The sequence below is a fragment of the Entamoeba invadens genome (genome assembly GCF_000330505.1).
Source record: "Entamoeba invadens IP1 unplaced genomic scaffold scaff_1105074724991, whole genome shotgun sequence".
NCBI classification, from domain to species: Eukaryota; Evosea; order Mastigamoebida; family Endamoebidae; genus Entamoeba; species Entamoeba invadens.
In genome coordinates this window covers 75461-85930 of record NW_004440335.1, presented here as the reverse complement: position 1 = coordinate 85930, position 10470 = coordinate 75461, and the positions used below count along the sequence as shown (strand labels likewise).

Genomic DNA, 10470 nt, shown 5'->3' with positions numbered 1-10470 from the left:
AGAAATGATAAAATTAAAGTTGATTAATGCATGTATTAAATATATAAAACAAAGTATTCAATTTTGATTTTAATTAATGAAAAACTAAATTACTTTTTAATTATCTACAAGACGTTTGGTGTTTATGACCCACTTTCGTTAAAGTATTGCATTTAAACTATAAAATTAAAAATTATATTTTAATTGCACAAATTTTTATTATTTTTTTAGCACTTAGAAACACATTTTTTAATTATTTAACAATTAATGAAAATAGTGGATATCGTAATAATTGTTTCAAAAATTTTGAACTCAGTCAACTTCCCATTCACTGCCAATTCCAAAAAAGTAATCAGAAATTATCTTGTTTGTTGTTTTTTTTTGTAAAGTCCCAATTGAATGAAGAATCACTTTTGGTTTATCATAAAATGTTTAATTTCTAAATTTCAATTATGTCAATACTTTGTTTATAATCAAGTTTTGTAGTGGACTTGATAAAGAAGATGAAAATTCACTCAATTAATATTGAAATGCCCAAATAAACAATTGAAATTATAAATTAACAATTCACTGAATCGACTCAACCTTAAACGATAATCCTCTCTTTTGATTCAAAAATACACCCATCTGTAAAACATAAAAATTTTCTTCCATGAAAAATATTTATACTAATTCCAAGTTTAAACCGAATAAAAAATATTGTGAGTCTTCGAATTAACACATGAAGAGCGAATTAATAGACGATGACCACCCCTCAAAGTCCGACCCAAACTCGAAGATGATTTGAATGTTCTTTTCTTTCTTTCCTTCTGGCAAAGCAAAGCAGATGATAGCTGTGACGTCCTTCGGCAATTTCTTCTTCCACTCAACAAGACGTGCTTCTCCCTTCTTACAGAAGAATTTGATGTGGAAAATTTTCTTGTCTTTCTTGTCCGGTTGGAGCACAAAGAGACCGTCGGACATCAACACGCATTGATACACCACCTTTGATTTCTCCTTTACTGTTAGTGTCCCTTCCTTAATGAATTGTCTGTTCTCGTTCTTCTCGATGTCAGTCACAACGGTGTTATAGTGATCCAAGAACTTTTTGTCTTGAATAACCTTTTTAGCGGCATTCAATTTCATCGTCAAGTCCCTTCCATCCTGAAGCGCCTCTTTCAAGTAGTCGTACTCTTCAATTGGTGGCGTTGCCTTCAGCAATGATTCCAACAACATCACATACCGCGGGAACCGTTGGACAGGCAGAATAAGGAAATTGGGGAGAATTAAACACTCTCCAGCCCACTTCGATAACTGTGCCTTCACCTCCGGGCCCTTGTCCGCAAAGTTGAATTGAATTCCGTCGTCCGCCTCGACCAAGTATCTTGCATACACCGTGTACACTTCTTTCAATTGGAAAAAGTCGATGAAAATGTCTGCCACAGAAACAAAAGCCTCTTCTTTCTGTGAAAGCCAGCGGTCCGAAATTTTGTCAAAGAGTTTTGTGTGGACGTCGTAGACCTCAGCGAAGTTGGAGAAGATCGTGGTGACGTCATTTGGAAGGGTTTCTTTAATAAACGGGTACATCTTGTCCAGACACTGTTTCATCGACTCCACATACGTCTTCTCCGTCGTGTACATCTCTTGGATGATATGAAACCTCTTCGCCTTCTTCAAGTTGAACTCAGACAAGATTTTCATCTGCTCCTCATCGTTATTTGGATTATTCAAAAGCATCTTCAAATCACTCACAGACATGCGATTGGACTTCACAACCTTCTTCTCATGCGTCTGTGTCGTCGGCACCTTCACTTTATTCCCAATCATACTCAACCGCTTTCCAGTCTTGTGGCCAACCGTTTTGAACAAGTCTCGTGGGTTCTGACTCGTCGCTCTTGGCGTCTTCTCTTCCGTCTTTTGTTCCTCTTGCGCTTGTTTCGCTTGTGCGAGCAATTTCGACTCTTCGTTGTTGTTCTTCATTTTCTCCTTGATCTCCTCCCACATCTTCATGTTCTTGTCGTTGTTCAACAATTGTGCAATCGACGTCGCAATCATTCGCGTCTGTTTATCGACTTCGCCGTCCTTCGATATGTCCTCCATCTTCTGCACACAATTTAACACAACAAATTCCATTTGCATCGGTTCATAGGAGACTAAATAGCGAATAATCCCAATAATCGACCCAACTATTTGGGGATTAAATTGCTTGTAATTCTCAAGTAATGTCGTCAACCGACTCCCAAGCCCTATCATCTTCATCTGAGGGTACAACCGCTTCTCAAAAAGTATCGAAAAGAGCGCATTGACCGCCCACGAGAACGTCGCAGGGGTCGTTCGCTCATTATATGGATAGTCCATAAACTCAAATAACTCAAAGATCAACCCACTCTCCTCAAACTTCATTTCATTTCCTCGGACTAATGTCAGGGTATACACTACAGTCACTAAAAGCTCCGCAAGAAGGCCCTCAGACCGTGAAATGAGTTGAGTCAATGTCGTTAAAAAGCTCTCTTGCTCAAACATCTTCTTGACAAACACCGTCCTTGCGCGTTCATCCGGTTGAATCAATAACTGATAGAGCAATTTGATACCCATCAGGTTCTCCTCACTGTCCGTCGATGACAACATTTGGACCGCCTTTTCAATACCACGCGCCTTCAAAAACACAATTTGTCCTCTTGCATTCGACGGCTGGATGATATTGGTGATCGCAGAAGCGGCGAGTAAGTGACTCTGGTTGGAAGGCTCCACTAAATTCATAAGAGGAACTATTAATTGATTGAAAGAAGAAGCATATTCGGAATTTTCGCCGATGAAATTTGCAATAAATCTGATTAATTGCTGACTCTGTGCATTTGACATGGCAAAAGAAGAGTCAATTGCATCAGTGAGTGAGGAGATTAATTGTGAATCCTTCACTATGGAACTCTCGGCGACAAATTTGTCTTGGAACAAATCATCTAATATGGTGACGACAGCGATGGAGTAGTCGGTCCACTCTTCTAAGCGAGGGCAACACAGTAAATAGGATATAAAACCTGAATGACTACTCAAGAAAATTTCCTTGAAATTGGATTGTTCGAGTCGCTCGTTCATAATGTCAATACCTCTTCCGATGGTCTCGTCATTGTGAAGTACTTTGTATATCTTCTCGAACACAGTGAGTTGTTGAGGAGACAATTCCCGTATTAAACAGTCTGAAAAGCCCATTTGTAACTTTTCAGTTTCAAGAAAAGAGTTTTTAATACGAAAAAAGAAACGAAATTAAACCTCCATAAAACAAAAAAGAAATAAAAATTTACTTTTTTTCAAATGAAAGAATTTTGGATAAAAAAATTATATTTTTATTTGAATTTTTAGTTTGATACATTTGTTGTAAAAATTTGCTTTTTTTCCTTGAAAAAGAAACAACATATAATTAAACAAGTTACACAAATATCGATTAAAATTTTGAGGTTTTACAGATGAAACTCAAAAGTGTTTAACTATAGAAAGATTTTAAATATTTTATTATAAAATTGTTATTTTACATAAAAAAGAACAAATTTGGGATTATTTATGAAGCGATAATTCATACAAATGATAACTTGAAAATGGTTGTATTATTTAGTTTCATTTAAAATAAAAAAAAACATAATTATATTTTTTTAATTTTATTATACAATTCCTTTTATTTACTAGACTTTAAATTAATAACAATATAAATTTAATAGTTTTTTTGTTCCAAATTAATTTCACATTTATTGTAAAACATAACAAAAAACAAAAATGAATTAATGTGGTATTTGACTGGATTTTCGAAAATTTATTTTTCAGTTTATATTACAATTAAACAACAAATAACTTTTTGACAACCCAACTTATTCATAAAAACATTAACATGTTTATTGTATAATTTCTGTAAAAATTTGCATATCCCTGCCACACTGTTAGTTGTAAAAAACGAATTTTAGTTTAAAAAATTAGTTTTTTTAATTTAAAAAATTATATAAATGTTATTCATTTTATTTCTGTATTAATATCATTACGAGTTTGTTTATTAGCAGTATTAAAGGAATTATTCGACACTCAAAAATACACTTGTTCTTTAATTGATTTTTTACGTGGATATATAAAAGTGTTAATTTTTTTGTGTAATGGTTTAATCATAGTAAAACAAACAATATTATTGAATTATCAAAATACAGTTAGAATTTAGAATAGTGCCAAGAAATACAAAGTTAAAAATAAGCTCGTTTATTATTAAAATAATTTAAATACAGTAAAAATTCTATCGGTATGTGGAGTCATGAAAATGGTTTTCCCAAGGTGTGTAATTATTTTCTTTTCTTTTCTTTTCTTTTTTAATTTCTGGCAAAAAAACTAAAAAATAATGAAATTTGTAAAACAATCCACAACCAAGAAAAATGACAAAATAAATTTTTTGTTTTTTTTGAAAAAAAAAACGCGACACGTGTAAACATGAAATAATATTGTGATTTTTTGAATCTTTTAATTGTTTAGAATAAGAACAACGCATCGAGTTTTTGTATAAACACATGGACTTTTGGTGCTGATTGGTTCTTGTCAATTTACAACTCAAGTACGTCTTTGACATCAGCCTCGATTGCTGCATTATCTTCTGTTGATATCATTAAAAAATGCTCGTTCACTCTGTTATTACACAGTAGCAGAAGGGGAGTGTCGATTTTTAGCCTCAATAGTTATCATCTTGTCGTCTTCCGCCTTGAACTCTTTTGCGTCTGCAACCATCTTGTCTAACTGTTCCTTTGAGAGTCTTCTTATTTATTGTTTCGTTTTCAGCTGACACATTTAATATCTCATTTACATTTGTGTCAAATGTGACTTCAACTATGAGACTCCACATGGTGCTAATAAGATACCAAACAACCCAAACTTTCCAAGCAGGTTGCAATGTGATGTCATTGATGCCTCGCCCTCAAAGACTTGGATGAGCACGCCAGGCTGGTTGTCTGCATGTGTCGAAAATATCTGTGACTTCCTTGCTGAAATTGTTGGATTTTGTGGTATCAATTATAACCCAAATCTTTGCCCTGGTATTACCAAGTTTTATTCAAACCAAAGTCAAATAGCGGTCCTGTGATATTCAAATGGCAAGAATTTGTTTTGAGAATAAAATGGAGAGACAATCTGACTCTCTAAGTTCAGAGAGTTTCCTTCAAAGCCTTTGAAAATGCAGAGTTGGGACTTGCTGGAACGGCGAAAATCCGAGGTGACAAGGCTTGACTTTCTCTTCCTGGGAGATTGCCTTTAGGGTTTACCAGACCCTATCCAGCCACCGGGCCAACTTCCGGTGGGAGATCTCGCTTATCGGAGGCATCGATAGCTACTTTTGACAATTCACACTTTGTGGTGTCTCCCTCGTGTAGAATTGATCTCTTTTTTATTTAAAAATGATTATTGATTTTATATATACAGTAGGGGGAGTGAGGGGATTGACCTATACTTTTAATGGTTTATTTACTATATTTAAATAAAAACTATTTTTAATGTTCTATTTAAAAACACAACCATGACTTATAAGTTATAGTTTATAAACCATAAAAGTATTGGTTCATCATTAGCATAAAGTCAGAACTTGAAATTGTATTAAAAATGACTTTGGTGTTTGTTAGTTGTTAGTTCTCAATTATGTCATCGGTAGGCGTTAGTCTTCTTGTTTGATATGGCTCTCGTTGTTGGTTCAGCTCTTGGATATTCCGAGGTAAACTTTCCTCTTCGGATTTGACCAAATATGTTGGTCTAGGCGGAATAACAAACGATTCCAAGTGTTCTCTGGTATAAACACCATTGGCTTCCTGTAACAATCGGGAAGCCTCTTTTATAGAAACGAACATTCTTTTGATCTTGCCAATATTGACTCCAACAACTCCAGAACGCTTATATGATGCAATAATAATGTTATTGTTGCTTTGCTCTCTAATGTTCCCAACACCTTTTTGGTATGACGAGCAATGGAAATACAAATACTCTCTCTCGGTTCTCCTTGTTCTCTCAGAACTTGTCATGATCTGCCATCACTATCACTATGTTTTCTCATCCAAAAATCAATTCAAGTCTTCAGTTACTGCGGAATTGGCGTCAATTGATTTCAATTGTCAGAGTATTCAGTAAGCTAGTATTTTAACAACTCCGAATACACAAGCCAAATGGTGAGACGAGTTGGCTTGTGTGAGGAACAACTTGTCTATTATTGCCAAAGGAAATCCTGTTTTTGTAGAAAGAAGTTATTTTTTTGCTGTTATAGAAACAAAATAATTGAAGCTTTGTAAATTAATTCTTGGTTATTTCGAACAATAGAAATAAGCCATTCAATTTTCTTCATAACACTAAGGTTGTTAACCTTTTCTTTTTAAAAAACGTATCATTTGATTTTGGATAAGCTAAGAACCTTTTTCTTTGAAATTTTTTAAATTATTTATAGTTTTTGTTATTTTTAAAATAGAACAGGGATAACTCTGTATAGTAAAAAAGATAATAAAACAATAGGTCAAGCCCCTCACTCCCCCGACTGTAAACATTTTTAATTAAGAAATAAAAATACATTCATGATATTTACTTTGTTGTGTCACTTGTTTGCTCTAACCAATGAAAATACTGACTCTATAAAAATATAAAGTGTTGTTGTTTATTTAATGTTTTTTATACAACAACGTTATTATCCTTGTTATTGTAATAATTGTTTTGTAATAAAAAATTAATTCATTGTTTTGTTAAATAAATAGGTTGGAATAATTAAAACACGATAAATTTGTTGTGATTTTTTTTATAGACAATTTTATAATTATATCTTGTCTTTTCGAATAAAAGTTACTTTAGTATTTAAAAAAACACATTACAGGGGTGTAACTGAACATATAAAAACACAACTGAATTTTAAACATAGTGTTTTTAATAATACCAATTGATTGGTTCAATTTTTTTATTGTTCCATGAACAAATGGGGTAAACAATGATTAAAAATTTCAATATAATTAATAAAAGTAATATAACCAAATTTAACAAAAAACAATATTACTTGTCTTATTTAACAACGGTTCAATGTTGAAACTTATAAGTAAACCGACTGAGTAATGATCACACGTTGTGTTGATATATTGTTACATAATTTGTACAGAACCATTCACTGAAAAAATAAAAAGAGTCTTCTTCATAAAATAAACAGTTTTCAAATTCATATCCAAGACTTAATTTGTACAAAACTTCAACAATTCGATATCCACATTCCCAAGTGCTAGTTTTTTGTTTTGGACATTATTGATCAAGCGCGAATTTATTAAAAATCTCTTTTAAAAATGTTTGTAATTACATGGAAAATCATCACAAAACACGTTTTCAATTGATTTTTTTGTTTGTTCTCTTTTTATTATTTTTTTCAAGATGTGTTTTCAGAATAGTTCCAAAAATGTTTAATGTTTTTGGGGATAAAAATGTGGTTCACCGATATTTAGATTATTAAAAGCTAATCATAGCAAATTAAGAGTATGTTTAGGATTCAGTTGTAAATTTATATGTTCAGTTACCCTCCTGTAATATAAAATTAATTAACAACAAAAAAGACTTGAAAAGAAAAAAAGATTATAGTCATGGTAAAAAAGGTTGTTGAGTAAAAATGGTTGTTGATTGAATAAAGGTTCGGTTTATTTTTACATTTCAATAAAATTTACACTTATAGTGTACCTTTAATTGAAGTTGTTTTCCCTTCAAACAGAACGAAAAAGAACATATTATTCAAATCAAAACGAAAAAAAAAATAAATAGAAAATGAAGGGAAAAAAGATTTCTTCTCATTTATAAACAATAACAAAAAACAATAACAAAAAGATGATAAAAGTTTCAATTAGATGAATGCTCTAGTCAATGGCAAGAGTATTTTATGCTTTAAACAAGTAAAAAGCCAATCATCAAAAGAAACGCTAAACCTATACGGTCAACACTTTCTGTATTAACAAAACGTAAACAAACTCCACAATTCTACCTTTTTGACAACCAGTATTTGTTCAACTTAAGCAAATAAAGCTATCGATAAACACATTGAATAAAGAGAAATAAAAAAAACAAACAATAATAAGCAGTCGTGAAAAAAAAGATTGTCGATGTTATAATAATTAAGGAAAATGCAGTTGTTACTTAAACGCGATTAAATAATAAAAAATATCAGTTTAATTGATCTGTTAAATATGTAAAAATCAGAGTTGATCTGTAAAAACTTAAAGGTTACAAGATGTCATAATTTGACAATTGTATCAAAAAGACGTTTTTAAAACCATATTTTTATTTTTTTAAACTTAAATAATATTAACAATGATTGAAGAATAAAAATAAATTTCATTTTGAATTCCTTTTGAACTTGTGTACTTTAATTAATCTTACAGGTCAGCCCAACTTAAATTGAAATTATCAGAAAATAGTCAAAAAATAAATCAAACATAACACAAATTTTCAATCATTTTGAAGTGCCTTCGTTTTTATCAATGTTTAAGTTGCTTCTTCTTCCAGGAAAGGCAACAGGAACTACACAAACCTGTTCGCCCAAAAACTCTCGTATTCTGAAGGCATACTCCCTACAGTAGAAAATTCTGACATCATAAGTACCCTCTTTTTCTTTTCCAATTGGCTTTTTTACGTAACCACACATGTGAAAGGCTGAGGTGTTGTTGTTGTTTACGCAGGCAATTTTGAACGATTGAATGATTTCAACGACTCTTTTTGTGACCATACAAACAGACAACTCTTCCAACTTAGCAGCATCTATTGCACCATCTTGATCCTTGAGTTCTAAAATTTCCATTTTTCTTCGCTTTGTAGCTTTCTTGACTTCATCTTCAACATCATCCTTTTGAGACATAACACCAACGGGGTACTTCATACCAACAAGTCGAGAAACTACCGAAGAACCCATTGCTCTCATATGTCAATAACAATAAAAGAAAAGTAAACATGTTAACAAGACTTATAACGGCTTTGAATAATAATATTATTTCAGTAATTTCTCTCATAATAAAAAACAAACTTTTTGAACGCCAAATATGACGACGTCCAGTGGCTGAGACAAGTGGCTACTGTGTGGGCACAATAATAATAAAGCCACTTTATTTTCGAACAGCCACTTTCTAGCACCGTCTTTAATGTGGCTAACACACTTGTCTTGTATTAAAACCGCCCATTCTTGTGGGCAATTTTTTCTTCTTAATTCCAGTTCTGGTTTAAGACATCTTTCAAGCCACAACGTGTATATGTCTTCCGTAATGAAGGATTTGCGTTGATATGCAATTTCAACATCATCTCTGTCTATGTATCTGTCGATTTCATTTTTCATTGTCAAGTTTGATAGTATGATCATTGGTTTCAGCGTGGTGTTGTTGGCAAATATTCCTGCAATCAGTGTTATGCGTTTTTGAGAGCGATCAACAGAGTAAGAGTTGGTGTAGTCATAGTTGTCGTCAACATAAAAGTTGCTCCTTTTTGAGTCCACAAATGGACAATAACCACTTTCGTCCATGTTGATAAGGAGGGAGGGTTTAACTCCATTCAAGTGGACAACTCTTTCGCCGGCATATTGTTTGTCATTGTTCAACAAATCAACAGCTCTAGTTTCATAGCTTCTTAACTCATCTTTACTCAGCTCAGCTCTCTCTTTATCCATTGGTTTTGCAATCTTCTTAATTAAACCCTCCCTTCTCAAACTGTTTGCGATGGTTCTTTTTGATACTTTCTTCCCAACAACTCCTTCTACAACATTTCCCATCTCTTTAGTGGTAATTGGTTTGGTGGTGTTTTGTCTTTCTCGAATTGTTTCTAACAACAACGGCATCCTCGATTGATTAATTTCTCGTTTTCTTCCAGACTTCCCTTCGACATCGTCATACAAGTTGTTGAGGTGGGCCGTCGAGGGTGAGACACCCAACACTTTGGCTTTCGTTTCAATTGAACCCTTTTCAAGCCATTTTTCACTTCTCAACAATTTCATTTGTTGTTGGAGTGTTAGACATTCCATGATTTCTGTTGCATGGGTTTCACAGAAATCTAATAAATCACAGCCACGACCTGATTTGGTACTGTGGCGCAACACGCTCAAATCCAATTTTTTTGAAGCGGGGTTTCGCTGTGGTTTGGACATGATTATTGAGTTCTGAAACCAGCTGTATTTATCGTTTCTATTATAATTAATGGTTAATTTTATTAATAATTATAATTTGAAGTGTTTCGAAAAATTATCTTTATTCTTTCCCAACAATTTGACATCTAATCGCAATATATTTTTATACTTATTGGGTGATTTCCTGTTTTTTTATGTAGCAATTGACTCTTTATTTTCTATTTTTCATGTTATCAAGAAAATAAATTTAAAAAACGATTGTGTGACCATAACTTTGATACTCATGATTGTGTATAGTTTGCTTCCAATACAAATGTCGTTTGTAATAAAGAGGAGTACTCAAATTTAACAATGATATAATTTTTCAATTTCATTTCTTATTTTACTCAAAA

At 32.6% G+C, this 10470-nt stretch overlaps 2 protein-coding genes across 2 annotated transcripts; both read right to left on the bottom strand.

Moving 5' to 3' along the window:
* Positions 1–693: 693 nt before the first annotated feature.
* Positions 694–3168, bottom strand: EIN_201730 (Rho/RAC guanine nucleotide exchange factor, putative; the record flags this gene model as incomplete). Its single annotated transcript, XM_004256361.1, has 1 exon — positions 694–3168. The coding sequence occupies one exon, from the start codon at positions 3166–3168 to the stop codon at positions 694–696; it is 2475 nt and encodes an 824-aa protein (XP_004256409.1).
* Positions 3169–5597: 2429 nt separating this feature from the next.
* Positions 5598–5987, bottom strand: EIN_201720 (hypothetical protein; the record flags this gene model as incomplete). The annotated part of the gene is made up of 1 exon (XM_004256360.1): positions 5598–5987. The coding sequence occupies one exon, from the start codon at positions 5985–5987 to the stop codon at positions 5598–5600; it is 390 nt and encodes a 129-aa protein (XP_004256408.1).
* Positions 5988–10470: the final 4483 nt, after the last annotated feature.